A 23,113-nucleotide genomic window follows, 5' to 3' on the forward strand; every position below is an offset into this window, starting at 1 on the left:
TTGAGTTTTATCTTTGTTTGCACAGTGGTTTTTAGCCTCTGTTGGTTCTACTCCTGAATTTAAAGTGAATTTATGTTTACCATATGCAGAAGCCCTTTTGAGGGCTTGCCAGCATCATATATAGAGAGCATATATATAGAGCATTACGTGCTCTATATAAGAACAGTTATATAGATTGAAGCATTTTTTGATGCTTTTAGAAAACATAAAAAATGGCATAAAATTTAGGGTGTTCAAGTTCTTACATTAATTCATTTCTATTTATGACAATTCAATAATTAGACATTAATTCTCAATCATAAGTTTCCCCATGATGATCTTGGCTTTGTGGAGACAAATGAATTAAATGAGTGTTTAAACACCAGGAAAATTAAGAATATATAAAAAAAGGAGTCCATAAGCTTCCTTGTAGGTAGAGGAAAATCACTGGTCACAAAGCATTTGGTTCTTTCATATTCTTGTCTGGAGTAACCCTGCGAAGATCAGTATGCTGTAGGTTGTTTGTACCAGAATTGCATAAGTATGGTCCCTGTAAGACAGATGTTTGAAAACAGTGATCTTAAGAACAGTCATTGAATTGGAACTATAAAAAAAGAATGAAAAGTTATCAAAATCAGGATAAAGTGAACCAAAATAATCATCTGTCAGTTACCTTCTTCTTCACCTGATATTGAATCTGCAATGTATTAGATACTAATTAAATTATCAGATAGCTGTCATCCTTCAGCTTTAATCTGACAGGGACACACCAGCATAGCTTCTGTCACGTAAGAAGCCTCCTAGTCACCCAACTGCACTAGTAGTCTTACTCTGAATCAGCTATGTTTCAAATTCATCTTTCCTCAATGCAGGTGATCAGAATCAGATGATTATTCCCCAGGATGAAGTCTGATCATGTTCTTATATCTAAATGCATTTTAGAATGTAATAGAACTAGAATAGCCAAGCATTTGTTGTGCTGAACACAGAAATTCCACAATGAGATTGAATTCGAATTTTTGTATTTCTTAGAGTTTCCTTAATGCAAATAAAAAGCTTTTTAAGGTTCCTGAGATCAGAGGCTGGAATCTCTTCTTGGTGGATGATGCTGATGCAACATAAATTGGTATACCACAGCAATATATGAGTCTATGAGCTTGTTAAGAGTTTTTGTCTTGATAGTTGCTCAAGCAATTACTTAGTAGCACTGAAGATGAGATTAACCAAACTAAATTAGAAAAACACTCACATATTTTACTTCCATTTACACCAGTAAATATAATTTGTTCACATTCTGGATGATAAAGTAAAAATGTCCTTAGCAGAAGTATTTGACTACTTACCAACTCAGAGGGAAAATTGGGCTATTTATGGAATGTTAATACTCAGATCATCTGCAAAGAAAAGCACAGATTAATCTTTTACATATTAAGATTTCCACTGTTTTACAAAAATGTGTTGTCTAAAAAGAAAAAAAAATCTGCAAATGAAAATGCCTACTAAATATGTAACAGTTCTATGTACTAAACTGATCACAAAAGAGAAAAAAGTGATATAGCATTTGAGCCAACACTAACTGAAGAAACAAGGCCTTTGAATATGATTCTGCAATAGCTTTATTTTTAAAAGTTAGGTTACAAATTAGAAAAAATCAATTTGTAATCAATACACAGCATGTGATGTGACCTGGAGATAAGTAACTAAGTTATAAAGCTATAAACACTTAAAAGCTCAGTAGTGGTCTAGCCAGGAACAGTAAAAAAGGAAGCTCAAATTGCTTATTGTCACAGCATGGCTTTGATCATGCTGTGATCCATCCAAACCTGGTATGATTTCTGTGACATAGATGAAGGAGAACAGCTACAAGCCCAGAAACAGTTGGAGGTTACTGACTGGAGTCCAAGGCCTTCTCCAAGCCCGTCAAAGCCAGGCGCCCTTGTTCTTCAAGCAGTGCACCTGCCTGCTCTATCAGCAGGTTCAATATTCTCTAGTTGCGTTGGAGTGGTAGTGGACACAGCCTAAAGAAATTCTGCCTTTCAGATTACTGATTAGTGTAGAGTCAGCAATGCAATACCTAGAGCTACATAGCTTTGGCTGAGAGCTGGCTCAGGTTCAGCCAGTTTAACATCTGAAGCTTGCTTCTGTTTGCAGAACATTAAGTAGATATACCAAGAGTCAAACTATACTCTTCTTTCCTCTTTTGTACCCATAAAACTTTAACTTGTGCCTGAACAATGGCAAAGCTATGACACAGGTGACAACTTATCCAATGCTCTGTGTCATTGGAGGGCATTCCCCTGTGGCAGGGCACACCTACTGGAAGCATTTAACCTGAATTTTCCTCATCCCAATAGTGTCACTGAACCTCTACATGCAAACCAACTTCTTTTCCCAGAACAGGTTCCTACCACATTATGACAAGGAACCCCATCCTATCCATTAGGTGACCCCTAAAAATGCCCAGATTTTCAGTTTTGTACATAAACTTATGCCTAGGCGGTATCTGGCAGGCTGCTGTGAGGGAAATTGCCCTTCAAATGGATCAGAAGCTGATCTGCCAAGATTAATCAGTGATATACCACACAGTTACAGGCATGTAATAATCTAGACTGAGCACCTTACTGATCTGGGCTATCTAGAGTCAGTTTACAGTGCTGGGGTTGTGGCAGGAGCTCTTACAGACTTGCTTGCCACACTTTAGATATCAACTATGTCTACCTTTGGTTTTTGTGTGCTTTGCTTACCAATCAGCTTTCCTCTGTTGTACAGATCAGGAAAGTGCCGGATTCTGCACCTAGGATGGGGCAACCCTGGATGCACAGACTGGTGAATGAAATGCTGGAAAGCAGTGCTGCAGAAAGGGACCTGGGGGTCGTGGTTGATGGGAAATTAAGTCAGCAGTGCCCTGGCAGCCAGGAGGGCCAACTGTGTCCTGGGGGGCATCAGGCAAAGCATCGCCAGATGGGCCAGGGAGGGGATTGTCCTACTCTGCTCTGAACTGGTATGGCCTCACCTTGAATATTGTGTGCAGCTTTGGGCACCTCCATATAAGAAAGATATTAAGCTGTTAGAGAGTGTCCAAAGGAAGCCAATGAAGACGGTAAAGGGCCTTGAGGGGAAGCTATATGAGGAGTGGCTGATGTCACTTGGTCTGTTCAACCTGGAGAAGAGGAGCCTGAGGGAAGACCTCATTGCAGTTACAACTTCTTCATGAGGGGAAGAGGAGGGACAGACACTGTCTTCTCCTCTATGGTGACCAGCGACAGGACCTGAGGGGATGGCCTCAAGTTGTGTCAGGGGAGGTTTAGGTTGGATATTAGGAAAAGGTTCTTCAGCCCCAGGGCGGTTGAGTGTTGGAATAGGCTCCCCAGGGAAGTGATCACAGCACCAAGCCTGACCTTGGTCAGGTCAAGAAGCACTTGAACAATGCTTTCAGGCACATGGTTTGACTCTTGGAGATAGTCCTGTGCAGGACCAGGAGTTGGACTTGATGATCCTTGGGGGTCCCTTCCAACTCAGAATATTCTGCAATTCCAAGGTTCTTGACTTCAGTATATTCCTTTCCAATGCCAGATAAGGTAAAGGCTTAGACATACAGGAGAAACGAGACCTTTAACACCCACCTGGATGGGACACTGCCATAGAATAATAGAATAGCTTGGTTTGGAAGGGATCTTAGAGATAATTTAGTTTCAATCCCCCTGCCATAGAGACACCTTCCACAAGACCAGGTTGCTCAAAACCTCACCCAGCCTGGCCTTGAATGTTTCCTGGTGTGGTTCATTCACAACTCTGGGAAACCTGTTCCACTTACTCACTACTCTCTGGGTAAAGAATTTCTTCCTAACACTAATCTAAATCTTCCCTCCTTCAGTTTGAAGCCATTCCCTCTTGTCTCATCACCATATGGCCTTGCAAAAAGGTCCCTCTCCAACTCTCTTGTAGTCACTTCAGGTACTGGAAGGCTGCTATAGAGTCTCCCTTGAGTCTCCTCCAGGCTGAACAACCCCAACTCTCTCAGTCTGTCTTCATAGGAGAGGTACTCCAGCCCTCTGATCATCTTCATGGCCCTCGCGTGAACTTGCTCCAGCAGGTCCACGACCTTCTTACACTGGGGGCTCCAGAGATGGATACAATATTTCAGGTGGGGATCTCATGAGACTGGAGTAGAAAAGCAGAATCACCTCCCTCAACCTGCTGGCCATGCTTCTTTTGGTGCAGCCCGGGACATGGCTGGCTTTCTGGGATCCAAGTACACATTGCTGGCTCATGTTAAGTTCCTTGTCCAACATCCCCTGGTCTTTCTCCATAGAGTTGCTCTTAATCCATCCTCCATCTAGCCCACACTTGTGCTTGGGACTGCCCAGGTGCAGGACCTTGCACTTGACCTTATTGAACTTCATGAGGTTCACATATCCTGTCAAGGTTCCTCTGGATGGCATCCCTTCCCTCCAGCTTGGTGATGGCAGCACACAGCTTGGTGTCACTGGAAAACTTGCTGAGGGTGCAAACTTGCTTTGCTGACTGTCATTATCCCCAGGATTTTAAGTACCACATGAGCAAGTCTAGTCAAGCAAAAAAGGTATTTGGGAATTGTCCTGAAGCTAAAATTCTGTCCTGAAGGTAAATGGTGACTTGAGATGCTCTTGAATTGCTGTGTTTACACTCACAGCCATTGGACATGTCTTCACAAAAGCTGTCCCCAAGAGCCATTATTATCATGCAGCACAAGCTGGACACTCCAAACAGGGAGAAATGCAGGCAGTACCACACTGGCACAGGCATGCTGATTTGCTGATACTCCAGTAGTACCTCCTGACTCGTGTGAGTATCTCTGCCTGGTGCTGCCATGTCACATGCCACCTCAGGGCATTCAATCCCCCAAGGTAGAAATTGCCTTAAAACAGCTGGGATTTTTTAGAAGCCTTAGCAGGTTTCACAATTATATCTATACTACTTTTCACCAAGTATGACACAGACAAAGTATTTTTCTACTCTGTTTCTACTATATCAATGCTGATTTTTTTTCAGTGATGGTGAAGTGTATTTCCAATTTCCCATTATAGGACAGCTTTACACTAGAAAAACTGAAAGCATAGCATGTGGAGTCTCCAAATTTAGATTTTTAAATTAAACCAATAGGCCATGACACACAATGTATTTCTTGAATGGTTATTGCAGACTGAGGGAGGCATTAAAAGATAAAATACAGAAAGCCCAATGTTTTTTTAAACATTCAAGCAGAAGGAAGCTCAACTGGAAATGAATTACCTGGAGTGTGGTATTGCTACTGTAACATGAAATTCAAGCATCTATGTAAATAAGACAAGTTATATTTTAAATAACAAATAATGTTAAAGAAATGTAAACTAAGAGATCATAAAGAAAGCATTCTGAAGAAGGCTTATGTATAATTTCACACAGATCATAATTTTAATTCTTTGAACCTTGAAAGAGAAAACTTGTTAAATAGAGTGTTCAAAGATACACTGTGCACCTTGGTCGTGGTTTTACTTCCTATTAAAGAATGAAAACTATTTCCAAGTAAAAATATCAAAAGGCATCTAATTATGTGGGAAAAAAATAAAATAATCAGCTAGAATTTCACTCAGTCATGTATTTCAGCCAAATCAAATTTCATGGATCTAATTCTGGCTACCATTAAAATAAGGTAAAAATCACGGTAGTGACATTTCTAAAGCTTGCTGCTATATGCAAATTATTCTTTATCTGAGTGGGTTGATCTCTTAAAGAGTTCTCCCTCATTCCTAGAGTCAAGTTAAGTGCTGCAAAGCCAGATTTCCAGGCAAGTCCCTATGTATCTAGACCCAAGCAAGTACGAGTGTCCCTACAGTGAAGTTACCCAGCCTTCACAGTCACACACCACACATCTTGCAGCTGCCATGCTAGCACTCATTTGTACTCTAGTTTAGAAACCTAAGATAGAAACAGCCAAAGCTGCTCTCATGTGAGTTTGAGTTGAAAGTTAAAGTTGAGACTGGCCCAACCACCTCTGTGGATGAATAAGGAGCCTAGAAGAGGGGAGATCCTGGCAATTCCTCATTGAAGAGGGCAACTGATTTCAAGGAAAAACTCTGCATCCACCAATGGCAGCCTCCTGCCTGGATTTTAGCTGAGCATTTCATTTGCAGAGCACATGACTTAACTATGTAAACATACACTTAAAGTTGAAAGAGATACAGCAAATGGATGGTATGATGAGCCAGGGTAACCAGTGAGTATCCCCATGTGGAAGAATTTTGAAAACTGGGAAGGAAACAATGTGGGATGCCTTAATGTTTCACTGAAGTACCAGACATTTCCAGAGATGCTCTGGATAAGAAGATCTTGCAAGAATGTATCCATATCAGTCTTTTAAATTCTTCACTGAAAAATAAGAGAGGGAATTTTTTTTATTTTACTTTAACAGCAGAAAAGTTGCATTAAGGACACCAGGCATTAACAGTCTGACAGAAAATGTCTGAATATACTGCATTTTCATTTTTTTTCTTTCTTTCTCCATTTCCATTTTACTGTAGCCTTTTCAAAATAAAAAATTATCCACAACGTTTTCAAGCATCGATTGTGATGTGAAAAGCAATCCTTATTATAAGAGCTTTCAATGTCCCTTTTGCTAGCTTAATTATATACTTGCCTCGAAAATCTCACCTGTTACTCTTTTCATGCTCACAGGGTGCCCCACTGCCCTGCTGTCAAACTTTCACTCCTCTAGAATTGCAAGAACTTGAATATATCCATTGCTTAACAAGGTGTTTGAAAATCCAGGGTAATATTCAACTTAAAAATTTAAAGCTGACACAGTTTTGATTAAGTATTTTTTCAAAGCATACACTGTGTGAGATTAGTTGTGGTCTTTTCTCGCATAAACAGTCAAGGGTGAAAGCAGATTGCTGTTGTTAGGAAGCATGGTTGCCTTTCTGTGCCCTGTAGTAGAATGAAATCTCAGGTCTAGTGGCTTCATACTTGTTGCATCTGATAAGCCAGACATCTTCATAGAGCAGAGAGATGAGCTGCAACCTGGTACACACTTTGTCTTTCTAGCAGTAGTTATGCATCACAGCAACACATCCTACCACACCAGCCTCATGTTGTATGTAAAGTCCTACTTTACAGTGGGCAGGAGTAAGTGTAAGCCTTTGAAAGTAAGAAAGTGCATTCTCACCAACCAAGACGTGAAGTAGTCATATATGGGAGAAAATTCACATTTGGAAAGGTGAAGTTAACATTAGTTTTGGTCTCCTTCAACTGCTTATGAACTGGTATCAGATCAGGGATTTTAGTGAGCAGGAACTATCATGGTATATTTTAATGTCCCCTTGCATGGACTATGCTCTTACCACAAATCTAAGAGTTGTTTTCACTTCTTTCGTAGAAAAGTAATGCTAAAAGGTGCCAAAAATAAAATACTATTTTAGATTTACTTTGGATTATTTGAAAATAATGTTAAAGATAAGGCACTGTGGCTGGTATGTGGATAAACATGAATAAATCCTGAAATATATTTGAGAATAAAATACTACTCACAGATGTGCACATGCAAAAAGAGAAATAAGGAGAGGGACTGGCAAGATTAAGAGACCCAAAGGCAGCAGAAAAAATTTAATTTTACTCTAATTTGTGCATTTTATCAAATTCTAATTTATGCTATCTCCAGGTTAAGAGAAATAAAAATATCTCATTTAAATTCTTACCACTCTCAGATGGGCACCAAGATTTCTCTACAGTCATCACATTAAAACTCCCCACAGGATCAGACTAGAACAAAAGAAATTAAACCTAGTTTTCCTTCTATGTAGACTTTTCAGAAAGTCTTTTCATAATGCTCAATTACAAAAACATCTGTTCGGGGAGGAAACTGAGAATTGAAATCAGAAAGCCTTGATTGAAAAAAGGAGAATACAGCTGACTGACCACATGCACCAAAAGAAGTATTAAGAAATCAATCAGCTGCAGTGTGCAGTCATTGTTTGTAGTACCAATATTCCATTAGCTGCAGAGAGATCAGCAGCAAACAGACAATAAACTCTGCAGACAAATCTTTTTTCTCTTCAGCCAGTTTTTCTTCACAATAATAACAACTGTAAATCCCTTTGGAGTGCATCATTCAAAATAAGTCAAAATATTGGATTCTGAATAGACCTGGCTTCTTGGTGCTCTAGCTCTCATTTTCCCCTCTTATTAATTCCATGTAGAAACAGAAAGGTCTCAGTATAGTTATGAAAAATGTGAAATTCAGTTTATGGGAGAACAAAACAATGATCTCAAGATAGCTCACCAGGTTCATCACCTACAGTCACAATTTATTTTTGCATTAATCATGAGTTTGATGACTGTAAATGTTTGACTCTAAGTATTCCTTGAACATTTCAGAGGTCTCCTTGATCATATAAATTAATAGTAAGTGGGGCACTGACTATATGAGTAATCTTCATTCATGTCATGCAGAATTTTCCTGATGGGGGAAGGGAAGAACTTTAACACTGGGAAAAGAAAAGACAAATAGAATCAGATGAAAAACAGAAGTCTTTCTTAAAGTGTTTTTTCCCTAGTTTTTGACAATGTATTCAACATTCATCTGCTATCAAGCTATTCGAAGAATGGCAAATTAAGAATAACACATTACAGCTGTAGTGCACCCCTACTTAATTAAATACACACAACCAGTGGGAACCATTTATGTGTGAAAAGTCACTTTTTTTCCAGGGTTCTTGATAAAGACAATTCAGATGAACAGTTGATTCACAAACATCTTAACTGATAGACAGCCTTTGTACAAAGAGAGGAAACTCATTAATCTAGATAGGATTAATCACTTTACTGGCAAGTAATTTTGTGACTATGGGCTAAAACAACAGAGAGTCTGAAGCACCTAATTGTTCTCATAACTTTAATCAAGAGCATTTGCTTAAGCTGTGTATGAAAAGGTCTTCATGTCCCAAACTGGACTTAGACCTAAGGCAATTCACCCCCCAAAAGGCTGCTCTGATGCAGGAATCTCAGTTTCTCTTGCTGCATCAATTTTTCTCTAACTTGGCAAACTAGTAGAATCTTGTTCAAGTTTAGCCACCCGACTTAACCCAGCAATCCATATTTGCTCCCTCTCTTTGGTCCACTGAATAACTAGTCCATAGAAAGCAAAGAAGAAAGTCATAACCTCCTCGCCCCAGAATAACCTGGAGCAATGTCTCCCTGCATACAAGAAATAGCTGGATCCAGGAAGCAGTGATTAGATATTTCTTTTATTATTTTCACAATATAATTAAAAAAAAAAAAAAGGTTAACATCTTTGAAGTCTTTTTCTGTCTTTTCTCTTAGCGTTCACAGTATCTCGCTGCTCAGCAGCTAATTAGCATCATGTTGAAAAACAGTGCTGTGAGTCAGTGCCAAGTGACAGGGGAGGGGAGAGGGCTTGGAGACTGGTTCAAGCACATGCACTCTTCCTCTGCAGCCTGACCACCCAGCACAGGGAGGGAAGGAGCCTGACTAAGAGAAAGCGTCGTGATTTCTGATTTATTGGCAAGCCACCATCATGATAATGGCACTCTCAGTGCTTCTCTCACATCTTTTGCAATACTTTTCAAGCAGGAATTTGGAACCAAAATAATTAAACAACATAATTAGACATTTATTTTAACTCTGTGGGCCAACGTGTTGGCTGAGGCTTTGCAAATGACGAAAACCACAGCTGCCATGTTCAGCTTTTGGAGCAGCTCAGCTGCACTATGTGTCATCAATTCCCATCCTGCTCTCTTGTTTTAATTAGACTCTCTTGCAGGCAACAAATCAGACTGATATTCTTCCTAAATGCTGCAAGTGCCCAGAGCAAACTGTGAATACTAAGGGAAAAACAAAGAGACAAACTAGATGTTTGTGCTCTTATACACGAGATACAAGGGCTTTATCAATACAATCAAATCTATCGAAATAGCCATGTTCAAGAGAGGTGGCATGTTACTGTCACAGTACTGTTACTTCAAAGTTGTCAGGCAGAAATACTTCTGGAAAAGATACTATCCATGTGATCAGGCCTGGATTATCTAAGGCTCCTGGACCAGGTCCTTACCTCCACTTTCCTTCCTCAAACACTTCTTCCCAGCAAGGGGAGAATGCCACTTGTGTTGCCTCTGGTAACAGCAAGGACAGAGAGGATGTGGCAGTAGGGATGTGTTGTCCATGACTCCTTCCAGTCAGCTCACTATTTACCATAACTACTTTACTGTGGGCTGACCCCAAAGGGGACTAAGTGGAGGAAGTAGCTGTAATAAGTAGTAGGAAATATAACTTAGCATGGAGAAAAAGGATGAAGCGTGCCAGGGTCTTGGTACTGCATCTTGAGGTGAAGTCTTAGCTCCCACAACTTCTCGCCAGCTGTAGATGAGACACTCCTGTAATAGGAAGGAGGGGGGAGGAAGGGGAAACCCACAGTGTCCTAAAGCCCCCCAAAAATCAAGAAGGTTATGCTAGTATTCCAATACTTGGTTAAATTACAATATAAACGTTACTACCGATGCTGTCAAAGATTCAAATGACAGCCCCTATCACTAATAAACACCCGAAGGGAATAAATCCAGATCTCAAAAATGTAATTATTCTGCAGCAGACAGCAGTACCTATTCGTGATCATGCTATCAAGGTATTTTAAGCACTGTAACAGCTACTTTTCTTCAGAAAAAGAGTTCCAGACATGACGTGAAAAAATCCATTGTAGCAGGTCTCATTCTTTGAAAGAGGTGGAGGACTCTAATCTCCAATATTTCTAACTTGGCTTAGACATGAAAACAGCTTCCATTTCTTTCACTATTGTAATGAAAAAATAAAATAATATTCCCAAAGAAAAATATTTTAAACCATTCTCAAAACAGCAGATGATTTTACATAAAGAACTGAACTACTTGTACTCTGTATGAGCCTTATAGCAACAAGTTAATTATTGAACAAACTGCAGATTTGAAGGATGATTACAGATGAGGCTCTGGGTATGCACAGAGCAATATCCTTTAATATGAAATTATCTTGATTGGGAAAAACAGCAGACCAGTAACTTTTCTCCTGAGGTTGTGGAGGTAAACTGTTTTACTCAGGCAGGAATGCACTGTGGCAGGGAAAAAGGAAAAATTAGCCAATGAAAACTCTCTCCAGAAAGTCAACATGTGGTTTTAGAGAATATGGGACTGCTCTTGTGAGTAATATCAATTGCATGATCCTGGTTCTGAAATACTAGTATTCTAATATATCTCTAATAGAGTGTAAAAGGTAGAATAACTAAATCATCTGAGCTAGGACTGCAAGGATCCACAGTTGTCAAATTTACAATTCTGGACATTCATCTGATCTCCTTAAGTGAAGATAAATGAAAAAAATATTTAAGTGTTGGGCCAGGCTAACACAAACTGAGGAGAAAAACCACTGCTTAAATAACTGACTGTTGACATATTAAAAAGCATGTACATGCTTGCCAAGGCAGGCAGCTCCTAGGGATTATGATTTTCTCTGAAGAGCAATCAGCTTGCAGCACGTATCTGAGTTTACTAAAAGAGGTTTAAGAAAATGTGTTGAACAGCAAACAAAAATAGTACCGAGTGCAGGCAGAGCTCAAACAGCTGCATTGCAGTAGATGTTTGCTTTGAACATCGTGACAGAACAGCATTCAACAAAACTATCCAGTGCGTGCGCTCAAAAAGGATACCAGGATGCTGCTAGTTCTTGTACTCCCACTGACTGGGATGACAAAGCCACGAACACAATTGTCAGGCAGCAAGTAGAAATGAAGAACTGTGCTGAGGTGCTTTGAACAAAGGAACATAAAGATTTCTGTGATCACCTTACATCTGACTAGACTATGGGGGGGACACGGCACAGGGAAGGCAGAGCAAACAGAATGATGAGAGCACTAGAGACACACACTGAAACGGGAAGGACTGGCACTGCAGAAGGGAAAATTGCTGCACAGTAGTGAAAATTAAGGGTGAGGAATGGATTAGAGAAGAACCTAGAAAAACTAAACAACATAAAAACAAACAGTGAAAACTGTAAGGTCTTTGGGCCAAAGTCTATCTCTCCATGTGTACCTTCCCAAGCATGACCAATACAGGGTCCCTGGGGTTACAGCTGTGTAGCACACATTGGCGTTGGGAGTTCAACATCCTTATTTTCTTTTTAAGAGATTCTGAATTCTCAGCTATTTTTTTCTGGCCTATTAGCTTCTTAAAAATTAATGGGCCTACTTTCCTCATTTCATTTCCTTCTTACTATTGTCCACTTAGTTAAACCTTTTAACACTTGATTAGTTTCAGCCAAACTAATTCATTATTACTCTTATCTTTTCTATGATGATTTTAATAGTGACTCTAATATTCTTGCAAAAGTCTCATTTATTTTTCACCTGCCTCCAATTTTGCACAAAGCTTCTTGTTTCACAAGGATGTCACAGCATCCTTAATCACACTTTCTCCATTATCATCACCCACAAGTTTTGACTCAGAAATTAAAGTTCTTCTATTCAACAGACTGTTATTTCAATCCCTGCTGATGGGTAGATACTTCATTCTCCTGACTTTACTCATGTATTTTTATATTATTTCAGTACAACCTTCTATTATTATTGTTATATTTTTTCCATATAATATTTCTCCATCTTAATACTATTTTTATACAATAAGTAAAGTGTCATTATCTCCTATTTATTTACTAAGCAAAGAGTCCTTTATTTGCTTTAATTCCCTTTTAGTGTCTGAGGTTGACTGCTTGCAATTTTCTTTACCCATTCATCTTCTGACCCCTAAGGCATTTTACTTAAATCTTCACTTTCTTTTTACTGCTCGAAGGCACCCTAAATAATTCCCAAAATCCTTTTTGAGAGGTTCATTAATTTAGAAAGACACAGTGATTTTTCTGCATTTGAATCCCAAGTTTCCTGATCTTTTCTTTCTTTCTTTAAGGAAATCCCAGCCATCACCTTCACATCAGTTTCTAAGCTTCTTCTTTCTGTTCATCTTCAGCTCAGTTTGCCTCATTCACTGTATCTCATAGTTTAGTCAGCAAATTGAACATCTTAATTATAGACCTACTTCTGTTCTCAAAAAATTTAAAGAGAACTGACATATGTCAATTCAACCTAAGGATGTTTTCTGTTACAAGAACTTTTTTCACATTTTCAGAGCTTACTACACTATCTCTATACAAATTTATGTTCAACCAGGGATGCAGTGAATATTAGGAAAAAGAGGGTAGCCAGAAGAACATGTAACTACAGGTAAACAACTATCTATCTAGTGAGCTCTACTTTCATTGACAATCAAAAACTTACACCTAACCCTAAAGAAAGAAAACACAAACATAACCCTAAGGAATAACATTCTAAAATAATAAATATATCCTAATCAGAAGTATATAACATTTGTGCAGCGGTTAAACATAATATACTAATGCACCCAACCTCTTCTTGTCCCTTATCCTAATATACACTGACATAAGCAGCAAAAACAGCAGGTAATTAACAGTTAATCCATCTGCAACTTCTGCTTTTTTGATATCATATCTGCCTTACACCACAAGCCACTCCATCACTCTACGGCTGAAGTACTTATTCAGAAGGGTGTGCAGGTGGAGGGCTGGCAAAAAGAGAAAAGCAGGACCTTTTAGCAGCACCATCAGAAGAGAAGTGAGAACTTGACTGGAATTGCCCAGATGACACCCAGTTTCTGTCTCACCACTTGCCCCTATGTTACACATACTAATTCAACAAGGTAAAGCTGAGCTGCCACATGGTTAAAAACTAAAAGCAATGTTGAGAACATCACAGTCTAACAAAAGCTTCTGTAAAAACTATACGTTGATTTTTTAAAAATTAGTATTTCAATCAGTTTACATACAAATGCAACCTCTTTGTTTTTACCTTAAAAACCTGAATATATATACCACGACTTTGAATGGGATTAGAAAAAAGCTAGACAGATTAACTGCCAGTTGCCAAATCACAATATGTGGTAAGGACAGTGGTAAGAGTCCTCATAATAAAGATGCAAACCCCTAAGAAACACAAGGAGCTATATTCACAAAAATACGGATCAAAATAATTAACAAACCGCACACTTGATTAATTTTTTCCTGAATAAAGGAAACACACCTTATTTTTCCTGAAGTATGGACCTTAAGAGATCAGCTAATCTAGACACATAATCAAGACAGGACCAACAACATTAAAACATTTCTGATACAGGTTTTTTAAGAAGAAAAACAATGACAAAGATTAAAAAAATCATTTGCCCTGTGGTGCAATACAATAGCAGCTAGCAGGTTTTTCCCCATGTCAAAGGTGTCCCTCATTGCCTAAGTGTCAACCTGTGAGTTTGAGTTCCCAAGCAAAATACAGGAGACTAAAAGGTAATCTTGCACATACAGATAACCAAGAGAGTACATGAAGTCAAAAAGATGTAAACACATAATTAAAACCACTGAAATACACATTGGGGATGGATTAGTGAAGTGGGACATGGTAGTGTCATCACATGAACGTCCCTGATTTTCCCCAGTCATAGAGACACTGACCATCTTCTCAGTTTTAAAGTCTGACATAAATAAATTATCAGTAAAAACTACTCACTGATGGACATGGGTCATCATGCACTGGGCTATTCGACTCTATCAGCAAAGAGACATGAATCCCATAAAAGTTGATAAATGTGAAGGGGTGCAGTAATTTAGGCCAGGGTATAAAAACCCACTTTCAATAAGAGTCTACTCTCAGTTCTGCTCCAGAAGTAAATTGTTTACTATCCCCATACCTTTCCAATAATACTACCTTCACATTTCAAGTTTTCACAAGATGTACAACTTTATTTACTTGTTCTCAGCTTTCTAAAGGTCTTCAACAGGGATGTTATACAAAGACTGTCTTTACTGGCAATTGTAATTCCTGAAATGAAGAAAGGTATAGAGTTTTTTTCCTGTAATAGCTTGAAGTCAACAGCATTTAGGGTTTGCTTTTTTTATCCCTTAACATTTCCTGTTTGAGCATCATAAAAGCTGTTCTCTTTATGTAATTGTATCCTTAAATTGCTGTTTTCAATTTGCATAATGTATCATTTAAGTAAAGGTAAAGAAGCATTTCATCTTCATAATTTCTGCCACAGCTGAGATTGCAAAATTGCTTCTTGTTAGAAGGAAATTTTTAAAAAGTGCAATCACTGCAACTTTCCAGATGGCATCTAACATATTTTTCAGTCTGCTGCAATAGTATGTTATAGATATGCTTGCTATTCAGTTCAAACTAGGAAACATTTGCTCCAGCTGAGGTAACTCTTTTGGTCACACTTTTTCATCTTGTATCACGTTTCTTGATAATTCCATAATTTTTTTACTTTCATAGTTCTAAATATTTTCTTGTATACAAAAAATTCTCTGCAAGTTTGATTTACCAAGACACTCTATTTCTCCATTGCTAATTTCGTTGCTATTAAATCTGACTAATTCTTTTCCATAGCCTCATTTAAGTATACCATGATTTAGCCAAAATGCCATTCTACATTTATCAGTCGTTGCCTCCTACTAACTTCAATTATCTTCTATTATTAATAGCAGGTATTGATACATGCAGTACCCTTTACTATGGACTGAGCAATATGGCCAGATCCTCAAAACATCAAGTTTCTCCCATGGTTCATGTCTGATACTTCTCTGGAACTAGTTTTTATAGAGTTGCTGGAAATATCATTGTGATTATATTGAACAGTTTTGTGCAGGCCAAAAGTCCTGCAATTGATCTATAAATACATATTGTTTGTAAAGGTTTAGTCCCACATTTACCTGAGCTTTTGACTCAGCAAAGCATATGAGTCTTATACTTCTGTAAAGTCACTGGTTACATGCCTAAACTTTGGTTTAGGCAGTCCATTACAAGAGGCAAAGAACAGAGATCATACTGGCTGAAACAGTACTGTTGCTTGACTTAAGACTGCAAGTCAGACCCAGAGCTGCCTGTCAGAGGACAAGAAAACACTCGGAGTCACCCTCAAGCTCTTCACCTCAGTCAGGAATCATTCTTATTTACCTGAACTCTCCTGTCCTCTCCGCACTTGAAGGCAAGCAGGATACACAACCTTATTGCATCTGCAGTACAGGGTCACAGCCCTGTGCAGATAGTCAGCAGAGTAAAATAAGATTTGCCCTTGATTTGATCATCTTCCTTTTCCAACATTTAGCATGCTACCTTCTCTGTCATCTCTCTATCCCCTGCAACTCTGCAAGCTGATGCAACCCCTCACTTGAAATTCTTTCATTAAATCAAGTGTATTAAAATGGGGCATTCAAATCCCTGCTTGGCTGTTACATTAATCTTTTTCCATCAGAACTGGACAAAATTTCCAGGTTTTTCACTGAAAATTTAAAAATCTTGGTTTTGCTGACTTGCAAACTTAGGCATTTTAAAGATTTCTTTTTCAATCACTGTTTTTCAAGCTCAATTTTAACACCAAAGAAAACAAAAATTTGTGATGATGTCATTTTTTATTACATCTTTCTTGGTCAAAGTAAGCTCTATGAAACATTCCAGCTCCAAAGAACTCCAGTACTTCCATTATGTTTAATTTGACATGGACTACATGGACTCAAGTGATCTGAAAGAAGATCTGATAAAAGGCAGCAAAATCAGCCACCTGCATGCAAAGGCCAGAAGGACTGTTTACTGGCAGACCTGAAAGACTGTTAAGAGCGCAGAGTTTATCTAGAATATGTGCACATCAGGCAATTGGTTAATGATTCAAGGAGCTATCACCATATGTTAGTCTGGGTGGAATAAGCTGTGTGATGTCTCAGGTGACTCATCTATATACCACCGCTTGGATGTGATCACAGGCTGTTAAGTTCAAGATCATTTACTTGTGATATCTGAAACTTTAGATGGCTTTATCCCAAACTGAGGGAGCATTAGGGTTATTTCCCAGATAATGAAAAACATTTGTAAAGGACCAAAATGTGATAATAACACGTGATTTCGTTTTGAAATACAGGGATTAATGGCATACAATGCCAATAACAGCAGTCAAATTTGACCTTCACCTAGGATTATTATAACCCTGTGGGGTATTCCTTTGCAATTACTTTTAAAAATTCTACTTCCAACAAAACAGTTTGCAGCATCCCTCTACAGTACTTTGCTTCAAGGGACACAGGGACTCTTCTCTGCCCTGTTGCAGTCTTGTGCACCTATGCTACTAGGTTAAAACTGCTAGGACCTGTGCCTGCTGCTTAGGCCAGCTGGCACTGAACAGAGTTGTGCCATTTACTTCTCTTGACCTCCAAGGGCCCAAATTGGGCCCAGAAACCACTTGGTTAGCTGGTGCAAGCCAAAACCACCCCAAAGACTAGTTTAGGTGTTTAACTCTTAGCACAGATGTAGTCAAGAAGAAAAAAAAAAAAAAACAAACAAAGATTAAATAAAATTATGTATTTCACAGAACCATAAAGGTTGGAAGAGACCTTTAAGATCATCTAGTCCAACTATCAACCTATCACCACCATAATCACCACTAAACCATATCCCCAAGTGCCACATTCAGATGCCTCTTGAACACTTCCAGTTATGGTGACTCCACCACATCCCTGGCAACTTACGCCAATGCTCAACCACTCTTTCAGTGAAAAATTTTCTAATATCTAATCTGAACCACCCCTAGTGCAACTTACGGTCATTTCCTCTCATCCTTTCATTTGAGACATGGGATAAAAGACTGAGCTCTTCTCACTACAGTGTCCTTTCAGGTAGCTGTAGAGATAAATGAGGTCCCCCCTGAGCCTCCTCTTCTCCAGGCTAAACAACCCCAGCTCCCTCAGCTGCTCCTCACAGAATTTGTGTTACAGACTGTTCACCAGCTCTACTGACCTTCTTCGGACTCACTCCAACACCTCAATGTCTATTTTGAAGGGAAGGGCCCAAAACTGAACACAGCATTCGAGGTGCGACCTCACCAATGCTGAGAACAGGGGAACAATCACTTTCCTGGTCTTGTTGGATACACTACTGCTGATACAAGCCAGGATGCCATTGGCCTTCTTGTCCACCTGGGCACACTGCTGGCTCATATCCAGCCAGTTGTCAAACAGCATCCGAAGTCCCTTTCTGCTGAGCAGCTCTCCAGCCACTCTTCCCCCAGCCTATATCGCTGCAGGGGATTGTTGTGACCCAAGAGCAGGACACAGCACTTGGCCTGGTTGAACATCATACAGTTATCCTCAGCCCCTCAATCCAGCCTGTCCAAATCCCTCTGCAGAGCCTTCCTGCCCTCCAGCAGACCAAAACTCCCATCCAACTTGGTGTTGCCTGCAAATTTACTGAGGTTGCACTCAATCCTGTCATCCAAATCATCTGTAAAGATATTAAACAGGACTTGTCCCAGTACTGAGCCTTGGGGAACACCACTAAAGACCGGCTGCCAGCTGGATGTAACTCCATTCACCACTATTCTCTGGGCCCAGCCATCTAGCAAGTTTTTCACCCAGTGAAGAGTTTCACTGTCCAAGCACTGGACTGCAAAGTATAGCTACTGCACTGGGTGATACCTACAAAAGCTCCTAAATAGATATGTAAGTGTGGTTATTTCTCTTCTACAGCAGGTATCTGAGAGGTTTATCTATTTGCCTGAGCAATTTATGAATAAAGTACTTTATGACAAAATTAACATAAATTGTTCTTGCATTTACTCATAACTCAGAAAACTCTTCATAAATTTTATTTACTTCAGAAACAATTCCAGTCTGATTAACTAGAGCATCCTTCTTCAGGAGAGCACTTGAGAATGTCCTCAAGTTCCACTGAATTCAATTATTAGTTTAGTTGAGGGAATCAGTTACAAAGAGAGATCAGGGACGAACACTGGGCAAAGGAAAGCAGGAACTGAATAGCTGAGGACAGAAGCAGTATATGGGACAAAGCCTAAACAAAATCAAAACAAAACCAAACAAACAAAAGGGGCATAAAACAGGATTTGAGATTAAATATGGTGCCGCTGTACTTTGGCTATTGTAGGAATCTGTACCTCACTCTTCAGTAGTTCCAGCACAAACACAGTCGAAAATATCTTCTATACTACTCTTGTGAGTCTCTTCATGACTCTTGCAAAATGCTCTATTCTATATAAGTTTCCCTAGAAAACTCTTTAAATAAACATGTTAGTAGCACAACACAAAGTTATTTGTATCTTGAATTAACTACTTGTGAGGTCATCTAACTTTAAAGACATTAATGTAGTACGTATTAACTGAATAGTGAAAAAAAGAAATAATGGTTACAGGGAAATGCAATAGCAATGCATTTGCGAGGACATAACCAATACTCATGAGGAAAAACCATGACAATGAATTAAGCACATGATTAAGTAATGATTTGGTTGATTTGCTCAATTTAGCACACCCTGCTCCTATAATAACAGAAGTAAGAGATGCTTACGTTATATAATTTACTCAACGAATTTGACTTTCATGTGAACAAAGTAACAATAAATCAAGCTTACAGGACACAAGAGAATGCTCAGGCTCATTCCCTCAGCTTTTGTTTTAAGCACCTGTAACCTACTGCTGCCACAGATCATTTCTTCTTTTATTATTGAACAACCAGACCACAGCATGTCTGAGGATAGAGGCTGGATACCTAACCAAGGATCTAATTTGGAGTTCAGTAGAAGTTTCTACATGGCCAAATCTAGACGTTTTTGCAAGACTTGCATTCCACAGCATATTTGTTCAAGAAAAAGACATAAAAACAATAAGCCCAAGATCTTAAAGTACCTTAGAAAACAAACAATTTGTTTATATTGTTCAAAATATGCCAAGATTACCTGAGAATACAGTTGTCTTTCCCTCCATCCACACTGTCAAATTTCCCTGTCACCTGCCCTTCTCTCTTCTTCCCCACTCCTAGAAAAAAAATGTAGGAAAAAAGGCCTTTGCAATGGTATCAGCATGATGAAGCATCTGCTTGGGTTGAGGTTCACATTCTCCTACAGATTTGGATGTTGGATTTCAGTGAGAGGAACCAGCACCTAAAAAGTTGTGATGACCAGCACTTCACCGAGGATTTGCAATCCAGATCTTCAGAGCAGAGGTTCTTGATTTTCCTCCTGTGGGATTCCTGGCTCCTTATCCTATTTTTATCAGAGAGTCAGAGTGTCTCAGAAAGGGATTTCAGAGATTAGAATTAGAGAGGAACTATCCAGAGGTGTCTCAAAGGAAAACACTGAGAAGACAGCATATCCTAATCTTTTCTCAACCACTTCTTTGGGCTTCAGTCAGGTTTACAGTGAGACATTTGTTACCTCCAGACTAAAAACTCTGGGTAAGTTGCTGCTAAATGCATTTTTTTTTCAGCACACTCTGCAGGTCTCATATTTCCAAGCATACCTTCTGTATTTTTCCCCCTGACAACAGCATATTTCTCCCTTACAGGTAGCATTTATATCCACTGTTTTTGCATTCCAATAGAGAGATCGTTCAGTGGCTAAATACTTGAAAGGCACATACAGCACATGAACAAAAGTTTTCATATGTAGATTTTGATGCATCTATTTGTCAGGTGCACCTACTTATCAAGCTTTGCCCACAGATGCCTTGGACAGAGAACCAAACAATCCATTAGAGACTAGCTCTTTCCAAACCTTTCTTGGCATACAAACACATGTATTTTGAACAAATTTCAGAATATACCAAACCAACTTTTCTCCCCATCACCACTTGCAATAGCAAGCTGATGGCCATTTATGTTCATGTGATTTTATTTATGTCCCAGAGAAGCCTAATTGCTCATATTTTAGAATGCAGCTCATTCACAACAACTTACAGAAATAAAGGCAAGATAAAACATGTATTATATAAGAACTGATTGAGAAAGGTCTGGCAGATACTGTGATACATAAGTGGTCACAAGTTTGATAACTAAATATATTCAGAAGCATCAACTTTGACTTCTTAGCTAAACTAGGTGGATGTGAAAATTATCAAAACCCAATATGCTGACAAGATCCCAGGCTCTTAATATCATAGAAAGAGAGGCTTCCATTTAGAGAATTGGAGTAGACTTAACAATTTCTCTCTTTATGTTGCTACATCACAAACAGTTATAATCTTTTCACATATTCAGGGATAAAATTTATCATACTTGCTTTTCAGAAGTGGTATTTATTGCAATCTTATATGCTGAAGTAAAAAGGGGCTACTAAAAAGGGGCTTTAGGGTAATGCCAGTTGTGCCAACTCTCAGACAGTATTGCTGCTGAGAGAGATTTGGAGCCACATGGACAGCATGGAAAACACACCTCCAATATCTCTTTCCCTGTGATAGCCAGGGAATCTGGTAGGGGGCTGCTTCTGCATTCCTAAGGCATCCCACCTTCTTGACCTTCAGCTGTCAACATACAAGGCCAAGCCTACATATGTTGCCTTCAAAGCACTGCTGTGCTTTATGGCTCACTATGAATCACACAACACAGATGCAATGCTGTTTGGAGGAGCTGAAAATTCAGAAAAAAAACACAAGCACAGCTTCCAGCCTGAACTGACAGATGTTATTCATTTCCATAAAAGCAAAGACTGTTATTAAGGAGAATAAATAAAGGAATCAAAGTCAATTGCATGGCAAAAAAAGAGGCTGCTATATTCCACTAGCAAAAATCATTCAGACAGTCTCAGACTTGTGTAAATAATCAGGCCCATTTAACTTCTGACTGGACACCTCTACCCTTGTAAAGTCTTTCTTTGTGCCCCATATGAACACATTATAACACCTAGTTATAGTGGTGTTGATATAGCCACAAAGCTAGGATGGAGCTCAAAGGATGTAGTGTCCCTGGGGAAAAATAGTCCTCCTATCACTGGATCTGTGTCCGTAAACCCACATAATGCTTGGGCCTCTTCAGCTGAGTCCTATTCCCTTCAGGGCCAAATCTGTAGGCATTCTAACACCTGTCTATACATTACCTGGTGCTAAGGCTTCCTGGGTGTATAGGTTCCTCAAACAAGGGATCCAGAAACACTGTGAAAAACATGTATGAAATTATCTCCTGAACCACCAACTGAATCATCCACTTTTGCCAGCTCCAGATCCTGGACAGACTCCTGAAACAAAACACCTTACAGCATGCTTCGAGGGGCCCCAGAGGGCTTCTCCTTTGCTGTAACGGCCCACTGGCTGTGGTGGCTTCACGTTGCACATACAGTTATGTCAACTGGGAATGTGTTGTAAAATGGGTAGAAGTCTTTCAAGGTCTTTTATGGGCAAATAAGAAGAATTCCTCAGTCTGCGATCAGTTAAAAAAATCTAAAAAACAGAAAGAGTAGATACAACACTGGGGAGCCCCAAGTTGTTTGTGTTGTTTTGGCAGGCTCTCCCATGCTGTGAACACCACTTCAGAGTAGCTCTTTATTCAGCTTCTTGTCATCTGAAAAAGAAAACACTTCAATGCATTTTTAATGAATTTCCTCTACTTTGAAACGAAATTTTCTCAGTTGAGGAAGTAAAAATCTCCAAAGAACACAACAAAAAAAAATTCACATCGGAAACATATCCAAAATTACAATAAATGCCAGCAAGTACATCTGGACACATAATCCACCCCAGAATGTCTTTGGCAACTTGTCGCAACAGCCAGGACCTGCTAGGTTTCCAGAAAGATTCCTTTAATACTATCCCTCAAGGCTGGCACATAATTCCCATCCAAAGGCTTTCATCAGCATTAAAGCCAGTTCAGCAATACAGGTAAGTCCTCTACTCTTCTTAACAACTACCCTCCAGCATCACTTTCCAACAAATCTGAAAAAACAAGCCTTTGATCTATAATTTCTCTTAAGTCCTGCTGGCTTAATCACATCAACTCATGCCTTCATTTTCTCTGACCTAATAGCATCAGGTTGTGACCAGTTCCTTCCTGCACTTACACTGGGATTACCCTTCACCTTGTCTTTTGAATTTCTCGTCCAGCCTCACTCACCTGTGCTGAAGTCAATACAACTTCCCATCTCTCTATGCCTGCGCTGGCTGCCCATCCTGACCTAACAATTGCATAAGCTATGAAGTCACACAGGCTACATCCAGCCTTTTCCCAGGTGTTTCTTCACTTATACCTGGAGCT

At 39.3% G+C, this 23,113-nt stretch overlaps 1 protein-coding gene across 2 annotated transcripts in view; it reads right to left on the minus strand.

Moving 5' to 3' along the window:
* Positions 1–520: 520 nt before the first annotated feature.
* GABRA4 (gamma-aminobutyric acid type A receptor alpha4 subunit) overlaps positions 521–23,113 on the minus strand; it is a 67,261-nt gene continuing 44,668 nt past the window's right edge. Inside the window, exons 9-11 of one of the 2 annotated variants that reach the window (XM_029961114.1) lie at positions 19,830–19,908; positions 1,323–1,373; positions 521–558 (exon numbers count right to left, since the gene is read on the minus strand). In XM_029961114.1, coding sequence (XP_029816974.1) covers positions 1,370–1,373; positions 19,830–19,908 — 83 coding nt within the window. In that variant the 3' untranslated portion in view covers positions 521–558; positions 1,323–1,369. Of the gene's footprint in view, positions 559–1,322; positions 1,374–18,940; positions 19,150–19,829; positions 19,909–23,113 lie in introns of those variants that run through there. The other variant, XM_029961110.1, reaches the window with a different exon arrangement.

This window comes from Manacus vitellinus, unplaced genomic scaffold, assembly GCF_001715985.3.
Source record: "Manacus vitellinus isolate BGI_N305 unplaced genomic scaffold, ASM171598v3 scaffold_0_pilon, whole genome shotgun sequence".
NCBI lineage: Eukaryota > Metazoa > Chordata > Aves > Passeriformes > Pipridae > Manacus > Manacus vitellinus.